This window comes from Pezoporus wallicus, unplaced genomic scaffold (genome assembly GCF_028554395.1).
Source record: "Pezoporus wallicus isolate ANWC-B61680 ecotype Strahan unplaced genomic scaffold, APGP_CSIRO_Pwel_v1 contig_593, whole genome shotgun sequence".
NCBI classification, from domain to species: domain Eukaryota; kingdom Metazoa; phylum Chordata; class Aves; order Psittaciformes; family Psittacidae; genus Pezoporus; species Pezoporus wallicus.
Window position 1 is genome coordinate 5,907,881 of NW_026642342.1, and position 19,496 is coordinate 5,927,376.

General features: G+C 37.4%; 1 protein-coding gene across 7 annotated transcripts in view; it reads left to right on the plus strand.

The window, feature by feature from the left end:
- The window catches only part of KCNT2 (potassium sodium-activated channel subfamily T member 2), a 132,215-nt gene extending 117,981 nt beyond the window's left edge, over window positions 1-14,234 (plus strand). For 3 of the 7 annotated variants that reach the window (XM_057429290.1, XM_057429294.1, XM_057429293.1), the window contains 7 exons: window positions 695-796; window positions 2,211-2,294; window positions 3,658-3,786; window positions 6,527-6,547; window positions 10,109-10,409; window positions 10,709-10,793; window positions 13,275-14,234. In XM_057429290.1, the coding sequence (XP_057285273.1) occupies window positions 695-796; window positions 2,211-2,294; window positions 3,658-3,786; window positions 6,527-6,547; window positions 10,109-10,409; window positions 10,709-10,793; window positions 13,275-13,386 (834 nt within the window). In that variant the 3' untranslated portion in view covers window positions 13,387-14,234. Of the gene's footprint in view, window positions 1-694; window positions 797-2,210; window positions 2,295-3,657; window positions 3,787-6,526; window positions 6,548-10,108; window positions 10,410-10,708; window positions 10,794-12,000; window positions 12,359-13,274 lie in introns of those variants that run through there. The other 4 variants (XM_057429291.1, XM_057429295.1, XM_057429297.1 and 1 more) reach the window with 2 other exon arrangements.
- Window positions 14,235-19,496: the final 5,262 nt, after the last annotated feature.

Consider the following 19,496-nt stretch of genomic DNA (forward strand, 5'->3'; position numbering starts at 1 on the left):
TGAGAACACTTCTTCATAGCATCACTGAACTGCAAGCTTGGTATTCCCCTTCCTCTTAAACTTAACAAAATAACTTCCGACCTGTAGTTCTGCTCTCTGATAACTGAAGGAATAGGAAGCACATTGCAGTGGGATTTCTCTGCAAGTGAGTTGTGATAAGGCATAACTATAGTTATGTTTAGTTATGTATATCCTTTCCCCAGAAGAATCAGAGCAGTAAGTTTCTAGCCTAGCCCACATCCGATCTCATCTCGCATCCTCACATTCACCGAAATACCATTTCTTCCCTCTTGCATCAGATTCTGTTCATTTCTCGTGTTGCTAGTAAACTTTCTGACCTTAATGAGATGACACTGTCAGCACTAAGGAACCAGAGCAGGAATAACTAGAGCTTTGCTCTAAGCACCCTTGAAATTCATCCATCACTTTTAAAATTATTTGGTTGAATATGCCCATTCAATTTGAAATGTGATGATTGAAACAACATATGCATTAAACAAAATCTTTTAACCTGAAAAACTGTAAGTACTGAACAAAGATACTATATGTTTTCAAAAGAAACTATATTCAGAGTAAAGAGATTTTACACCTTTGACCTCTTTCAAGGTGATATCAATTTGATGGTTTTTATTATTATTGTCCTTCCAAAACCAGCACTAGAAGTGTTTTCTATTTGTTTTTAATTTCTTAACAGAAAGAACGTGAGAAGGGATCTAATCTGGCATTTATGTTTCGACTGCCCTTTGCTGCTGGCAGAGTTTTCAGCATCAGTATGTTGGATACACTGCTTTATCAGGTACTATGCACGATAATGGAACTTGCCTTAACACAAACATGCAGTGTTACCACCTATTCTATTACATTTAATTGTTGTATTACCTTGTTTTCCTACATGTAAGCCATTAACGTGCATGTCACTGCCAGGAATAATCAAAGGCAAAATACCATCAAGCATGTTCTAATGACAGTACTAGCCCAGTTATGAACCCCCAAACACAAAACCCTGTCCTTGTGCAAGTTCTGTTGCTAAACAGTGTAATACTGTTTGTGAACCTCTCCACAGTCAAACAAGTAGGATGGTTTTGACAAGGACTACATAGATTATACAGACTGATAGCTCCTGTAATCTGCAATAAAAAGGCAGTGCCCATTCTCACACAGTAGTGTCTCTAACCACAGAAATCAACAGCATCACTTTTATGAGTGGTTTATCAGTCATCTGCATCTGCACTGTGTCCTGCTGTCTCACTTGTGAGAACTAGATGAGTCCAGGTGTATCATCGATGAGTCCTGATGAGCCATTGTATCTTAAAGTGATACATTCTGGCCCTAACAAGAAATATATGCAGTGGTTACAAAGAGGCTCATGACAAATGAAGGTAGCAACTGGTTTCAGGGTGGAAAGAGAGGAGAATGTTGCCCTCACTCCTGAATAATGACTACCTTTCTGCACATCGGGATGCCTGAGCAGCAGCCGCCAGCTCTAGCCTTCAAGTATCAAGGTACGCAAAATAAGCAGCAACAGCAGCATGGCCCATGCAGCCTGCTCGACTAAGTGGCTAGCCACTTTGCCTATACCTAGAGGTAGCCTGTGGATGCTTCCATATTCAGGTGATAAACATAAGCATTTAGCTTAATGTCTATCTTTTAACCAATCAGCAAAACACTTCTGTTAGCAGAACAGGAAGCCTAAACTGAGATAAGGCAGATCAACCCTTAAAAAAAAAAAAGCAAAGGCAATTGACTTGTTTGAATTAAAATAGCAGCAGCCTCACCTTAGTATTACCCAATACTCAGTGCTACAGACCCATCTAACATGCAACAGCATCTCTTTTGCACAGAAGAGTTCATTATTACAATTTGGCACCTAATAAGGCTAACACCTTTCTTCCATTGACCTTACATCTACCTTTGCTTTCATGGTGCCTTATTATACATTAGTCTCTTTGAATCCTGTACATATATTGCACGCATATGCAGGACCAAATAAGAACACTTATTTTACGTAAGTATATTCAGCACAAAGTAAGGGATAACTATTTCTACAATACTTTGTACAAACTTAACGTCACTTTGTCTACTTAAAGTATAGAGTTTGATTGTAAACACAGATGCACAATTTCTGCAAATTCACACATGGTGCTAACAGTTCATCTTTTAATTAAAGCTTTTTTCTTTCTTTTCCATCTCTCCTGTTGAAACTCTTGCAGTCATTTGTGAAAGGTTATATGATTTCCATCACAAGACTACTTCTGGGACTTGATACCACACCAGGATCTGGGTTTCTTTGTTCAGTAAGTTGTTAGTAAAAATTACTACAGAGTACCAGAGAAGATTCTGTACTGTCTGTAAAATACCTGGGGATTTGTGTACAGCACTTGCTCTTGTGAAAGTCCAAGAAAGATCATGCGTTTCCTTTTTCAGTAGGGGAGAAGACATGAAAATGGCCACTTCCATAGCAAAAAACAACCCCCAAGCCCAAGAAAACACAATATATTCTGTAAGGCTCAAAGGAAAATAAGATAGACAGGAAAGTACAGGAAAAGTGCACTTTTTAATAACAGAGGAATGGCAGTTCAGCTAACAACTTTAAAAATTAAGTATATAAAATGCAGGAAGCATTACCTATCTTGTACAGCATGGCTAGCACTGACACACAGTGCCATTTCATGACACCCATTTCCATCATAGACAATAAAGGGCAGAACTGGAATTTACGTTAAAATAATATATACTAAATGGCTTTAGTGTCAAAGTTCGAAAGTCATTGTTGTGGCTTAAGCATTTATGTATGTCAATGCAGAGTTTATATCTAGTTTTCTGCACGTATATAGGCACAAACCATAAGAATTCATTTTTACTAAAAATAAACCCCACCTTTCTGGTTTCGCCTACACCCATCACACTCCAGATGTCAAACAGATCAACACAGGTTATGTATCCACTGCTTTCTGGGGAACTACAAAGAATTGCAGGATGTTGTTCTCCAAAAAGAAGTTATCAATGATGGTTTAAGAAAGTTGTTTAAATAAAAGCTAGTTATAGATATGTGGGTCAATCTTTAAGCTTTGCTACTGTGAATGCAAGACAGCTGAATCTCTGAAAAGGGGCTCATATACCCTGAAATAAAGCTATTGTAATAGCAATTAAATACTAAAGATTGATTTTAGACTTTCATATGTCATTTATGCTTAGTGTATTAATTTCCCTTCAACTCCGTTTTCTCCAGATATTCAGCCTGCAGTCTAGCGAACAGTTATCTGGCTGCATTCATAATACTTAAGTGGTCTTCAGTCTGTCCATCACATGTTTCTTACTGCTGTCAATATTTTAGCTCATTCTTTTAGAGTTTAGTCAGATGTGAACGCTGAATGAAGTTTGCCATAAAAGTTTTTAATTTTAAAACAAGAACAGAAGTAATTTCATAAGACTGAACCATTCGCACTGCAATGTCTCCCAAACAGGGAGAAAACAAAAAAAAAACAAACAAACAACCAGTGTCTACAGACTCGACAGAAGCTCCAGATTTGTTGTGGAGCAACAGTGCAATACAGTCATTATCAGCTCATGTTTAGTTGTGATTTTTTTTTTCCCCAAGAGCAGTATACAGAGTAAGTGATAAACCCTCAAAAGTCCTTCCTATCATTATTTGTTCAGATGAAGATCACAGAAGAGGATCTATGGATTAGGACATATGCCAGACTGTATCAGAAACTTTGTTCTTCTACAGGAGACATTCCAATTGGAGTCTATAGAACAGAATCCCAAAAGCTTACAACATCCGAGGTATGTCAGTTTACTATACTTTTCTTTGGATTTGATTACAGATTATACAACATTCTTTGGTCCTCATGAGAATGTAAACCATTTATTTAAAGAACATTGTGAATATCCTATCTGCAAATGCACAGAATTCTGATAACCCACTGAGGGTCTCCTGCTGCTGACATGTATATGGCTACATGAATTTAGGGCTCACATTTAGCCCCAAACTTCATGAATACCCAGAGCAGTCTAGAATCTACATACTGACTTTCATTCCTGTGCTCACTCATAGAGAACTGACTGATTGGAAACGAGGGGTAGCTCAGGTGCAGATAGGACAGGCTAGGATAGTTCTAGTTTGAACCTGCCTGCAGTGACTAACAGCAGTATCCACAGCAAGCTGTATGACCAGGTCCTGTATCAGGTTTCGCAGGACTATCAACACTTCTCTCAAAACAGCTGGCATTTCAGTGTTCACGTGAATTTCTAGTTAGAAATGAGCAACAAGAAAATTAGTGTTATTCAGTGTATTGTGGGATTTCCTAAATTTAGCTGTGAAACAGCAGTAATTTTTTATATATATGTATTTAAGCATCTGCCATCTAAACATATACATTTCTCCCTATACATAATGACAAAACCGCTTTTTACTATTTAGCATACTTTGTGTAGTTTTGATTTCTGTCATGTATAAACCACTTTTTTACATGATGATTAGTACTGCCATCTCATGAAACCGTTCTCAAACACAGCTCTAAAATGCAACTGTGAACAACAACTTTCCTCTTTCTTCTGCAATGCTCAGATATAGTTTACTGGTTTCCAACACAGACACCTTGCATTTTCTCTTCCATATTTCAGAAGAACATTGAGCCATGTAATGCCTAATGGCAAGATTTAACTTGAAGGAAGTACGCAGTTAAAATTCAGTTAAAGTTAATTTTTAAATGAGAGCTACAAAAAGCTGTGAAAGATTCAACCACATTCAGTAGCTACTCTCTCTCTGTGGACCACCGATACCTTTAGACCAGGCTTTTACAGCTTAGCCAGTGGGCTGTGCCACTGCAACAATGTCAGCTGATTTTACTTTTTTATCAGTATAGCAGCATTAACATCATTCATCAAAATCATTCCTTGGAGAAGAACATAGGCAACATACTCTCAGTATGGAAAAAAAAGGTCCGTCATAGCTTTCAACAAAAAAGAGGACATGCCAGATTTTAATAATTCATTAAATAAGGGTAAGCAAGGTAAAATTCATGGCGATGCTTTATCCCATTCACAGCTGGCTGTTTGACTTGAGGTCCAAAAAAAGAGAATCAAGAAATTTTAACTATGAGCATGTAATATATTGTGAAGAGCTCATTCAGGTGGCCTGTTTTTCTCCTTTCTGCTTGTCCACATGTTTCAAACATACAGACAGCAGCTGTGCAGGGAGGGGTAACTGTAAGAGTAATACCCATCAAAACACACTCCGGGTTTTTGGCAGAGGGCTGGCAGGTAAGCACACACACTCGGGTCTTCCGAAGCAAGATTAGCTAATAAATTAATGATATTTCAAATCTTTTTCTGAAAACAGGTTTGTGATCATTAGTCACTTAATACTAAACTCACAATTGTACCATAACACTAGAACCCCTGGAGCCTGTGCACATGCAGCTGCTCAGGTGCTTGATTACTGGATCAGACAGGGCCCAGATTTTGTTTAAGGTAGTTATTATCTTTTACAAAGTAGCAATTTCTTAGAACATTGAGGCTCTGAAACAAGCCTGGAAGCCACTGTCCAAAAGATAGAGGAGTTCTGTTACTTCCTATCAGCTTTCACAGGTACTCTCATGAAGAATTTGAGTTAAATCAGGTAGAGGAAGAAGGGGAAGGGGGACAGGGAAATCTAGTTATTAAACTGCTTAAAGTTTTTAAATTGTCACACCAGACTAGTGTAGATGAATGGCAATGTCTTTATTAAGTTAAGCAAAAGCATTTGTTACTCTCTATAAAAAGCTCTGAACGCAGACCCGCAATGGTATTGTCACACTTAAATACTTCAGCAGTCTGTTGTTCAGCGGGTGAACATTTTTTAAACCCTTCCCCCTTTAGAAAGGGGCAGGGGAAATCTTCCTTAACCTTTGATTTTTCCCAGAATACAGAAGAGCAACATTAAGCTCTGCTGCTGTTGTCTTTACAGGTACACAAATGCAGAGATAATGAAAGCTGTAACCCTTCTACAAAGTGTTTCTTATGAAGTTAAAGGATTTTTTGACTAATTTCTCTAAAAAACAAAAAAAAAATAAGCATGGGCGAGCACTTAGCTTTTTTGATATATTAAGCCAAAAACAACTTTAAAACATTGTTGGATTAGATCTTTAAAATGGAGGTTAGAGAAATGTAAATTGCTATATTAATTATGAACTTACAACCATAATTTGAAGGTTTCTAACTCAGAGGACCTCCAGTACACTTATCAATTTGAATTTAAAGAGACATACAAAACTTAGTTTGTATTGCTGACACATGGAAGTTATCAGTTAAGGGTTAATTCGGGTCACAAGAACAAGATTTGCCAATATTAATATTTCTACATATACGATTTCCTCCACTCCCTTTTTATACTGTGCAACAAGAAGCCCTCACTTGACTCTGACAGATTATTACCTGCGTAGCTAGTTTACTATGGTTCCTGTTAAACAGTCCATGTTTGTTTCTTTAGATTCACTTCTACTTAAATTGTCTTCTCTTTTCTTTCCCCCCCTTTCTTTGTCAGTCACGAGAAATGGCTTCACAAGTAAGTATTTTCTTATTGTCTGCCTGTTTCTGGGTGTTGTGGCTTAAGCCCAGTAGGCAGCAAGCATCACGCAGCTGCTTACTCATTCCCCCCACAGTAGGGTAAGGGAGAGAACAGAACTTTAAAAGTGAGACAACTTGGTGGTTGAAATAAAAGACAATTGAACCTGTAGAGAAAAAGCTGCCTGTACAAGGAAAGCAAAGTAAAGGATTCACTCATTCCCATCATCAGGCAGGTGTTCAGCCATCTTGGGGAAGGCAGAGCTCCACCACACCTACTGGGGAAAACAAATACCGTAACTCCTCAAGTCCCTCCATTTCTTCATCTCCCCTCAGCTTTTACTGCTGAACACAGTGCCATATGGTATAGAATATCCCTTTGGACAGTTGGGGTCAGCTGCCTTAGCCGTGTCTACTTTGCAGCTGCTTGTGTACCCCCAGCCTATTCAATTGGCAGGGCACTGTGAAAAGCAGAAAAGGCCTTGACACTGTGTAAGCACTGCTCAGCAATAACTGAAACGCCCCTGGTATCAACACCATGCTCATCACAAACCCAAAAGATAACGCCCATATAAGCAGAAGAGCATTCCTGGAACCCTAGTTGCAATCAAGGGCTATTGGTATATGGAGCAGTGAGGTTACTTCAACATACAACTTGCAGCTAAAAAAAAAAAAAAAAAAATGAAAAGACATTACTTCAGAACAGATTAGACAGATCTGCACATTAAAAGTGCTTCACATTTTACACACATAGCTCCCAGGAAGCAGCAAGGCAGGGGAACAAAGATCCAACAAACTGACCGATGTTTGCCACTGTAGTGCTGTTACCATCATACACCTTGGTATTTTTCAGAGAGTTCACCACGTTTCTGTTCTAAGGAATCACGAAAAATATAAGTACACTTCATAAAACAGAAGATGATCAATTACTACTGTGTAATAGTAATGACACTGGATCATTGATTATGCTTCTCATGCACAGGTTTACAAGCTATGCAAGAAAAATTTAAATGAAAAGAAATTCAACCAACCAAACCTCAAAACAAATTAACAGTAGTTACAGAAGTACTTTTAAAGAAAGTTTGAGACTGATTAAACCAGAGCGGGAAACAAAAGTGCTCTGCACTGGGTTTTTATCTTCTGTGTATTGAACAGCTGTCACTAGCAGCCCACGCTTTTGTGCTGCCTTTGAAAGAGGGTTTGGGTTTCTGTGGTTTTGCCTTGTCTTAAAGAGTTTATTTTTCTCCTGCGTACAGTGAAGAGCCATTCTGCACATCTTTCTCAAGAGGCACCATAAAAACTGAATTATCACCTAAGTAAATATTTATCACCTTAACTTATAGTTTTGACTCATCTGTCCCAGTGTTTCAAAAGTTCAAGCTAAGAATTTACACTCACAAAATCAAAATACTCATTCTTTTACTTGGCATCTCCTGATTAATTTCTGGCTCAGAAAAATGTAACTTACCCTCATGTAATAATTGGTTTGATTGGTCTCTGCCTCTCCAGAATTACTGGCAGCAAGCCCAGGTGGCTGTTTTATCAAGAGCTGGACAAGGAAAGCTACAATGCTTTCGGGAAGAAAGGCAAACAAGACCATCATTTATACTCAGTTTGTGTCAGATTTATTCATGCCAAACACACTATAATTGCACCTTATCACATGGAATGTACTTTGCCTACCTCAATCCTTACTATAAAATACATGCAAACCCAAAATTTCAATTTAAAATCACAAACAACAAAATCAAATAGCATTCCTGTACACAGGGGTTCAGCGTTCTCTCCTAAGCCCTCCCAATACAGTATCAGCTGAGTCAGTAACACAACTTCAAGTCTAGTAAAAAAAAACCAAAACAAATGACAAACCAACAAAAGAAACCCCCCCAAAACCCAATCAAATAAACAAAGGAAGCAACCGAGACCACAAAACACCCCAACATGAACAAATAACTAACCAACCAACCAAAAAAACCTGACAAAACCCAACACCAAACAAGCCTTTCTATTGCAGACTAAGCTGAAGAGCTCAGTAAATTAGCAGGTCTTTGCATAAGGTTTATTGCAAGATTCCATTTTAGGATATTCAAGATGTAGCTACAACATAAGTATCTTTAGTGTTTTTTTTAATTGTTGGTTTTGTTTGGTTTGTAGTTTGTTTGGGTTTCTTTTACACAGATAAAAGACTGTCTGTGCAAAGGGAAAAAATAGTATGTTTCTTACATTGTCAAACTTACTCATATCAAATACTATCTTATGGACTCCAGGAACTTTACAGATCCTGTGTGGGACAGGATGGTGAGCCTCTTAAAGAAAGGTTATATTCAACACAACATTGCTTTCAGATTTTGTGTTAATGGAAGAAGACCTTTAGAACCTCTAGCACTTCAGCTAGGTTTGCTTTATACTCATTACTTCCAGCTGAATGTGAACTCTTTTTCTTCTTGGGGATTTATACAAACTGAGCCAGTTCCACTTTAAGTCATCTCTGGTTTATATTTCATTTACTTATTTTAAGCACTCAGCATACTGAAATCAGTCCTCAGTAACCTGATAACACGGCTGTGCTGATACCAGTAAGGGCTTCACTCTTTCAATGTCAATAAAAGACGTGTTTCAAATATCAGAGCAATAACTCAGGATTCTAAGAAAGTAGTTTTGAAACTAGAAGCTAGAAGAATGAGTTAAATGTAAAATAGGCATTAAAAGAATTTTGAAGATAGCTTTTGACATGTTTGATTATATATATTCCCTATAATCATTTTGTATGTTAGATCTGCATATATAGCCTATCTACTGGAGATATTTCAGTACTGCTATATGTGTATACTACTGGCACTAATTGGATGGCATGAAGACAGCAACAGAGGGCTAGATTTTGGCTTTGAAATCTGCTGCTTTTTTGTTACTCTATGAGTGAAAAAAAGAAAACATAATTATGCTTTAAGTTAGGAATTAATTACCTCTTTTGCAAGAGGAATCCTGAGTCACACTGAACACTACTGCATACAGCCCTACTTTCTGACACAAAGGCCTTCTGAATATTACGTGCTGGAAGGTAGAAAATGCCTGGGAATTTGAGAAACAGCTAATAGGTATGTTCCACCTATGGTCTTAAAAGAATACTCAAAACAGCACAGCCACAATCAAACCATTACTTACTGAATCCACACCATAAATCCAAAAAGAAGTTACAGAACTTGAATTTCTAAAAATATGCAGACTTGGAAATAAGCACAGAATTAATTCAGAACATATTCCTAGATTCAGGAAAGGCAATATGAGAAGGCTAAAGTTGGTCTAGAGTCAAAATGGAATCAGGCATTAAGTAACAAGTATCTGCTTTCGCGCTTGAGAAGTGTGTTTGTATCATCAGTGGGCTTTGTACGTAAGTCAGAGTCTAGGGAAGGGTACCCAATTCAGGAACACTTTCTGAGTACAAACAGCTGAATCTCCTCAGCTCCACTGAAACCAAAACACATGTTCAGCTGCACTGTTGAAAAAAGAAGTGAACATCTTGATCCGTTTCTATTTTTCAAAGCCCTTAATCTCTCCTTTCAAGTCTCAAATCTCTATCAGCGTGGAAGAATGGGAAGACACTAAAGACACCAAAGAACAAATTAGTTATCGTAATAACCATCGTAACTCAACATCTAGTGATCAGTCTGATCACCCTTTGTTACGACGAAAAAGCATGCAGTGGGCCCGGCGACTGAGCAGAAGAGTACCAAGACACTCCGGTAAAACAGCTGAGAAGATAAACCAGCAGCGAATGAACCTTTACAGGAGATCAGAAAGACAGGAGCTTGCTGAACTAGTGAAAAACAGAATGAAGCATCTGGGCCTTTCCCCAGCAGGTTATGGTATGGTTACTATAATACTTTAAATCAATAACCTTAAAAAAAAAAAAAAAAAATCAGTATTTTGCAAGATGAGCTGATTTTTAAGAACTGAGGATGCCATAAACACAAATAGAAAAGTTTATGATAATGTTTTTATTGGTTGGACTTGAGGGGGGGAGAGGAAGTTGGGTTTTTTTTTTTTGCTTTGTTTTTTCCCTGGAGGAAACTTGAAGTATTTTAAACCAGTTCTATTTTCAGACAGAAAACTCTGAAAAGTTTGTTTTTAAATATAATTAATTTGGTCTTTTTTTTGCCTCTAGATGAAATGAATGATCATGAGAATACCCTCTCTTACATCCTGATCAATCCTTCTCCAGATACGAGATTAGAGCTGAATGATATAGTGTAAGTTAAAGCACAACAAAAGTCACAAGACCTGCAGAATTTGTCATTTGCACTTCCTGTCTGAATTCATTTCATTATCTTTCTGCTGGAAAAGAAGCCCAAACTTTCCTATACACCTGAAAAAAAAATAAAGATTAGTACTTGTCTATTTAAATAGACATGTCGCTATACACATGTGTATATTTAAAATACATATTTAATACATATATTAGTAATGCTCTTACCCACATATTCTGTCATCCTCATCTTACTCTGTGTATTTTCAAAAATAATCAAATTTGACAGTTGACATTTGGACTCAGCAGAGCGTGATGTTGTCTGTATCAGAGTTTAGTACTTGCAAATGGATCTTGCAGTAGTACTCCTTGTTCTCTTTCATTCCAGAATTAATACATTCCATTGGTAGCATTAGCACTCTCCTTTTTTAAAAGCAAAAAAAAAAAACCACAAAACCAAATCAAACCAAAATCAGGCACAACAAAAAATGCACTACAAGCTCTTTGTTCCTTTGACATTTTTTGTTTGGGTTTTTTTTTCCTGGAGATTAACATAATTGCTCTGCTGTTGGTGTGGTTGATGCCCTATAAAAACATCAAGTTCAGAGCTGCAGTTTCAGTTCCAAGATTTGCAATTAGGAGCTCCAGATTTCAGCTCTCTGCAGTAACACACAAAGACCACACATAGGAATTGCTTATGCAGTACCACCCTAGGCATGCCTAAGGGAGGAAGATGACCACTGAAATTTGGGATCTGTCATCAGGCCAGTTATAAACCCTCAACACACTAGCAGTTGTGTATAGTACATTTAGGCTTCTTACAGCTTTGTCAATGTTTATCACTATACAAATCTTGTTAACTTTTATTTTTACTTAAGGGAAACCTGAATTTTTCCCTCCAAATCTAAGAAAACCTATTCCTAAAAAAAACCAAACCAAAACCAAAAAAATCAAGCAAGATAAGCATGTGTTTAAACATACTTCACTTGTATTTAATGAACAGAATAGGGCAGACTCTTTCACTGCTCATCGGTTTCATTGCCTGGATCAGCAAAAAAAATATAAATTGTTCTGGAGTAAATATAAACATCAGATTGAATAGAGTTTTTTAATCCCCTATTTAGATCCACAGTTTTCTTACACAAATAAGTTCAGGCTACGTGTAGCAACAAATTCTGTAAGATAGAGAAAACACTGCTATGCTATTTTAGCCCTGACAGAAGGAAGAACATCAATAAAGTAACAGCAGCAGGTGGTGTTTCCAAATCCTGGAGATAAGGCGATTCTCCTGAGTATCCACCATAAAGGCAATGTGCCACAGACTCAGAAGCCCATGCTTTGAGGAGCCAGGAACAGTCTGTTACTAGGTGAGATGAAAACATACAGCAGTTCTGGAGAACGTATGGCAGTGATTGCTCATACACTTACAGAAAATGTTAGTTCAGTTAATCGGGATTTCCTATTTCACATTTTATTGAAGAATTTTTGGGGGCTTTTTATTAAGTCTGGGGCAAAACATATTCATTATACAGAATGGTAGATGTTCACAGCCTGTAGAACAAGAAACTTTCTTCAGAGCCACTGCAAAGTCACGCAGGAAATCTTTAGAAGCACCACACTGCATGCAAGCAGCCTCTCTTCGGAGAGCATTTCAAGCATTTTCATTTGGTTGACGAGGAGATGGACAGAAATGTGGCATGAAGTTATGAGAGAAAGGATTCTTTTATACTTGTTTTTTCTGCAATTTCATTTTGTGGGGGGAAAGTTACAAGATACGCAAGGATTAATAAAATGCTGGGATTAAACCACAAAGCTACTGCAGTGCTAACACCTAAAGCCATCTCAGATCAGATAGTTTATCACTTGAGATAGCTGTCAAAACAGTGACAAATTTACACTTATAAATTAATGGGAAGCTCTTAAATCCTTTACCCAAGAAAAGCAGTTCTTTTAAACATCTCAAACTTGTATTCAAACTCATGAGTAATTTTCCTCAAGTATTCAAATCTACTAGAAATTGTTATTCTGAAGAGTCTGTCTACAGACTGTCAGCTTTTACCAAGATTATCAACATCAGGCTCTTTATTTGTTGGGCAGGGTGACAAGAATTATCCATTGTTTTCTCACAAAATAATTTGAGAAATAGCTCTGTAGACTGCTTGTGCCTTCTTGAAGGAGTAAAGGAAATGCATAAAGAAATACAGAGTTACTGGCAAAGGAGCTGTCAGTCAAAATTAAGGTTTAGCTGTGCCTAGTACGTACATACGATGTCTAGGCAAGCAAAACATGAAAAGCTCTATTATTAGCCTCTAAAGCAGGCGGAGTTACCCAAGTGTCCAAGTTACCCAACAAGAACTAGACTAAGCACCTTCAAAGTAAGCCTTTATGTCTTCCTCAGATCTTTTCACCTTTACAACTGTATGCACTTAATATATTCTTGCTCACATCAATTCTTTTTAATAAAAATTGTAATTTCTTTCTATAGATACTTGATCCGACCTGATCCATTGGCTTATGTTCCAAATACCGCACCCAGCCGAAAAGACAGCTTCTGCAACACTGTGGGACAAGACACCAGGGAGGAGACACAACTTTGATATGTGACTCATCATAAAATTAAGAGATAATTTTATACACGTGCTGTTTCCACTCACCATTTTGAAAACTGAGTGATACATTTTATTCAGATTTTGGAAACAAAATAACAGTGTGTGACCAAATTTAGAAATACGTGGTCTAGAAACTCTGATTTAAAGGACTGTCAGGCTTGTGGCCTATTCAATATGGTGGTTGAACTTCGTCATCTTAACAGAATTATGACACCTGTTGCTATTTAACCAGTATGAACAAAGTATTTGAGAAGTGACAGATTCCATCATGTGTTTTGCTTAGATGCTTCTAAGCATATTTATCAGGGTGACAGCATGTCAGTGACTAAGCTTCTGACCTACATCAGTAAAGATTATCTGATGTCCATCAACCAAGCATAATCTGTAGCAGAAACTATGTTAATACCTAAAGCTGCCAATGAGGCTTTGTGTGTCAAGAATCCAGACTTTGAAATCAAATTTTCAGCCTCAGCCTGTCACCTGTTTATATCAGAACAGGCTAGTTTCAGTCGCATTTTAACTTCCAGGACTTCAGTGTTAGTTCTCTGGGTTTACACAGACCAGACTGAATAACACAGCCTAATCATACTCTAGAGGTTAATATCTAAGGCATACCCACTGGAAGATTAGCTCAGGAGCCCACCTGGAGAAATGTCCCTGTCATCTCACACAGGCAGCCCCCCCACATTTGTAACAACTGAGAAGGCACTGTCTGTGTGAAGAGGCAAACAAAGGTAACAGTGGTAACTCAGGTGAAATAGAATCCTTTTAACCTTAGTGAGTTTGTCAATAGAAACCCAAACAGACTATAATACAAAAGTGAAAACATCCCTGTAAGGAATTAATATGCCAGAACTGCAACTGTCCAAAGTATGCCCAGTTATTCAGATTACCCAAATGTGATACCTAATTTCATATGAAATACTTATCTCACTGCAAATCAAAGAAAATTATAACCCATTTCATAAAATGAATGGAATACCACATTATGTCAAAAGGTACCGTAAATTTGAAGACTCTCTATTTTGGCATTAAGACATAAGAAAGCATCTGCTATTGTATGAAACATACGGAGCTGCTACAGAATCTCCAGTCTACACATACAAGAATGACACAATTGATCAAGATTTCTACAGAATTAAGACTCTACATGGTTGTCCAAAATCACATTCTTGCTTTGGTGTCTGTCACAAATGGAGGAAGAGCATGCTTCAGGTAAAAACCCTACTGTTAGGATTATAGAACTGGTACAAGAGATTGGGCAGGTACAATGGAAAAATTGATTATTTGAATTACCTTGATGTCCTACATGTACAAAGATTCAGCAAAAATTCTTTATAACCTCTTTTATATTATTTGGTAGAACAACTACAATTTGTTTCTGAAAAATAAAATACCAAGTTGCCCAGTGGACAACTCCCAGATGTGCATACGCTTGTCAACATTGTAAGGATGTTGAAATTAATTCACATTCATGTGAGGAGTGACAGCAAATCTGCTATTATTCCCTCCCTTCCTTCCTTTTAATTCTTTGAAAACTTAACTAATCTGTCCCATATTGAGTTAGAAATTCTAAGGCCATTATTATAAAAATAAAACCAAACACAGATGTCTCAGAGTGGACTGAAGCCATCAGATCAGGAATACCAGTTTTAAAAGAATAACTGGGAAAGCAGGGTTTCTCAGCAATTTTTTTGTATTGATATATTAAAGTAGCATCAGGGTTCAGAAGGGGTTTAGCGATTATGCATGAAATGCATCATTTTTCAGTGTTTTCCCACACACACTAGTCATTTATGAAATTATTCACAGGTAAAGACAAAGTATTTCAGATGTTCCCTCTGGGCACTAGTTGATAAATTAACAACTGAAGCAGCTGCACAGACTGAAGTCTACAGTTTCTTAAAAACCAGTAGATGTTACAGGATCTTGTCAAGACCTCTCATAGGAGTTCACCAAAAACAGACTGCATGTTCAGTGTGAATAACTTTCTATTTTGAATGCCTTCAGTGATAAGACTGCCTTCCAGTTGAGTGTTTTCAAAATTATTCAAGTACCTTAAAAAGATTACTGCAAAATATTCGGAGGATCCTTTGTGCCATACTTAAGACCTTTCTAACAGAGTCTCAAGCAGGCAGACAGGATTCCAAAACATGCCTACCCTGCAGCTGGCAGGCAAGTTAGAGACTCTGCTTTCAGTGTGATTCATACACATTACAGGCCTTCCCTGGGCACTGCCTATCATACCCACCACGGGTTTAAAGTGTTTCTGCCACAAGGATATATAGCTAGGACTTGACGCCCTGCATTTACCAGCCTAAAAGCAGTAGAAACAAGCAGCCAGTTCCCATCCAACTCTGCAGAATTGCCAGAGTTGAATAATAGCATCTAATGTGACCTGGTATTTCTCCAGGCTTGATGAATTTCTAATTACTCATTAGCCCCAGAATATTTGTTAAAGCAAACACAGGGACAGCTGAAGACACATGCAGTCTCCAAAATGAATGAAAGGCAATCTTTCTGAACAGAACACTTGGCTCTACAATATCTGCTGAAGACAAGGTAATAAAAACTAACAAGAGTTTCTTGTGAAGTAGAAGTTCTAGTAACCCATGAATAATATACTGCGAAGTTCTGTTACTCAAAATATACTGCCTTTCATATTGAAAGCAGAATGGTTTTGCTTCCTCTGGAGTATCTTCACAGACAGACCCCATTCTAGTGGGATTAAGACCTTTCAAGAACCACCTGAAGAATCTCTACATCAACACTAAATGAGACAGTACACATATTTTCTCCTGACTCATTTCTACCAAGAACTCAAACATGCCCATCTTCCCCAACAATACCTTAACAGATACCAAGCAACTTGGTACCAAAGTCACAATCCCAGTGAAGAAAGTGACAGCAGATAATAACTACTTCATTCTCACAAGAGAATTCTCCAGCAAAGTGAGATCTACCTATGAAAACTTGTAACCTAGTCTTCAATAAAACGTCAAAGTGTTTCGGTGGGATGCAGTGTGTTTCCTTAATTTTCACTCCAGTTCCAGAACATGCAGTAATTCACATAAGAAGTAAAAATAAAACCACATTTTGTAAAACCTGCAGTAGGAGGAGTTAGTGAAGTTTTCATCACATTTCAACTTGGAAATTAAAAGAACAGTTACTTCCCAGCATACACATTTCCCCCTCCCCAAACAACTTGCTACTACAACTACTCTTTAACAACTTTAAAGTACACAAATATGTACTTGTATATTATTGAATAGTTCCTATAGATCTTTGTTTACCACTGCACCAATAAAACACTAAAGAAGAAATAGATCTCAGGATTCAGCAGTGGAGGAAAACTGAAATGGTGTCAAGTGCACCAGAGGTAACACACAATTCTGTAGATTCTAGGTAGCTAGGGCTGACAGCAGCCATTCTGTAATTTTGGAGCACTGATGCATGAGGTTTTGCTGCATTGAATTACAGTTGATATCTGAGGGGAAATCAGTCACTGCAACCTGGAAATGAATTAAGAAAAACAAGCAGCACTGTGTACTGACAGCAAGTTGTACAAGGATGTAAATTCTTCGTCTATGTCACTACCTTGAAAAAGTATTTTCTATAAAATAAAGCAACCTGCATAAAATATGGTTGCATATTCTTGATATTATATTAGAAAAAGCTCACCCCACTTTGAAACAGATATACATTGAATAAATAGTCTAAAGAGCTGCACTACTAATTTTCAGCCACTGTTCCTTTTGCTTGTTGCAGAGACAGGAAAAGAGTTATTAATTCATATTATGAGAGATTACCAAGACTTTGCTTATCTTCTGAAATTAATGCAAAATATTAATGATGATTGCTATGTACTTCATTATTGCCTATGCTATTAATGCAAGAATGCTGTCAGTAATGGTAATTCAACACAAGCATAAACTCCCACAGCCTCTCGAGAAGTTTAAAAAGGCAAATACTTCTGCTTCATAAAGTTAAAATGTAGCATTTGAAGTTTCTAGAGTTTTATTTCTTCTAAAATAATCCAGACTGCGTACCATTACAAAAATTTGCAAACGGCCCATGCCAACCAAGGCGAGAGGCTGGGATGTAAATACTTATTCATGTTGATGAGGTGTCCCAGGCAAATTGGGGCACCCCAAATGTGGTTTTACTCAGGGCTTTTCTACCTTTAATGCATTCCAGTACAATCTGACTTAACTAATCACTAACACCCACACTACCAATTGCTAATCATTATAAGACTTCTCTAGATCATTTCTCATTTCTTTTATCCTTTCACCACTACAGGCTGGCTGATGAGTGGTAGGTAACCGGTTTCTTTGGCATAGCTTTTGTATAGCTTTTAACAATACAGTATTTGCACCCACTACAAGTTATGAGCCCTCACTGCTTCCGTGGCTGTCCAGCGGTGTGGCAGACTGCAAATGCAAACAGAGAATTGGTGTTTTTATAATGTTACCTTTGGGCAGATGGCAAATCTTCATTTGTGTCACTGGCTCCTTGGATAGACAAGTTCTTTCACCCCTCTATACTCCCTGGTCTGCACACAGTAGAGACAATAATAACCTTGTGAACTGCCTTGAGGTTTATAAAGAACAAACTATGGCCAACAGATAATTAGTAATACCACATTTAATCACATCCTTCCAACTCTAGCTCTTCGCATAAGATCATTCTTTACAAAAAGTCACCTCAAACAACTGCTTTTTTCTTTTTTCCAAAAAGGCAATAGTTTCAAATGATTACATTTATAATTTTAATAGTGTAAGAGTTCTACAGTAAGATACCATGCAACCAAGAATTCATTACTTTTATTAACATCTGAAAGGAAAAGTACACTATGAGTTGTTTTAACTAAATGAAACTTGTCGAGATAATTTAGTACATTGTGATGCAGTATATTCTGGCTTTAATTGTGTTTGCTGCTTACTAAGTATAGCAATCCACTAAGTCCAGTAATACATTTTCCCAGCCATTAGAAACAAGAACCGTGGGAGTGTTGCAACATTTTCATTACTTAGAGATATTTTTTTTTTTACTTATTTTTTGATAAAAAGCTGAAGTTAGGTTATTATATTAAAAAAACAAAAAAATAGTGAAAATACTGAAAGGTTCAGGGGATTTCTCATATATCTCTTCTAAGTTAACTCTTGTCAGCAGTACGTGGGAATAATCACGGGGTGATGAGTTTTCAGGAGCTGCTGTGCAAAAATTATGAGATTTAATTTGGTACTAATATAAGTCTCATTATAAAGTAAAATTGGGGTCCCAGGAAAGTCAGTGAAAATTTTGCCTCTGATACAAGTGAAATAGAAGACTCAGCCATTGCCTAAACATAGCTGTTAGTGCCATGTGAGATGCCCTGGGGGATTCCACCTGGCTCCAACCGACAGTCTAGCAGTGCTTGAGTTTTCTGTAGGTCCTGCTATTGCACCTGCCAGCCTTATGGGTAATCCTTGCATGACTGGGACATCTCAAATAGCATTAAGCACTACTTTCAGATCACTGAGCTGAGCCCGTTATCTCCCACTGGACATCCCATTCTGATAGTGCCTTATACAGTTACTGTTGTACACATGTGCTGACAGGGGCAGCCTAACAGATACGATGGCATTCCTAACAGGAAAATATACATTAAGATATTTATATAACATGCATATTTTTATATAAAAATATTTTTAATAAAGATGCACATTTAAAAGGAATCATACTTTCCGTTCAGCTATGCTGTCAAGTCTCACAAAGACTACATATCAAAAAGCGCATCCCATATTGTACAGGTGAAAAATGTACAGACCTCTTTTCCAAAGCATTTTGTAGAGTACATTTCTTAAAGGATCAAGTTGCAGGGAGCAGGATTCTCTTTTGGAAGTTCTGTACCTTCCTAAGGACAATGTTTATTTCTAAAAAAAGTGATGAGCAGAAGCTTTTAAGAAGTCTTATTACACTGTTAGCTTGTGAAAAGGGAGATGTTCACTTTAACAAGAGTGGAATACTTTTCCAGATTTCTCTCATTTTAATACAATCTGTGAGTTTGTGAGACTAAGTCTCTTTTTCAGTTTGTGGTAGAAATGCTGGCTGTA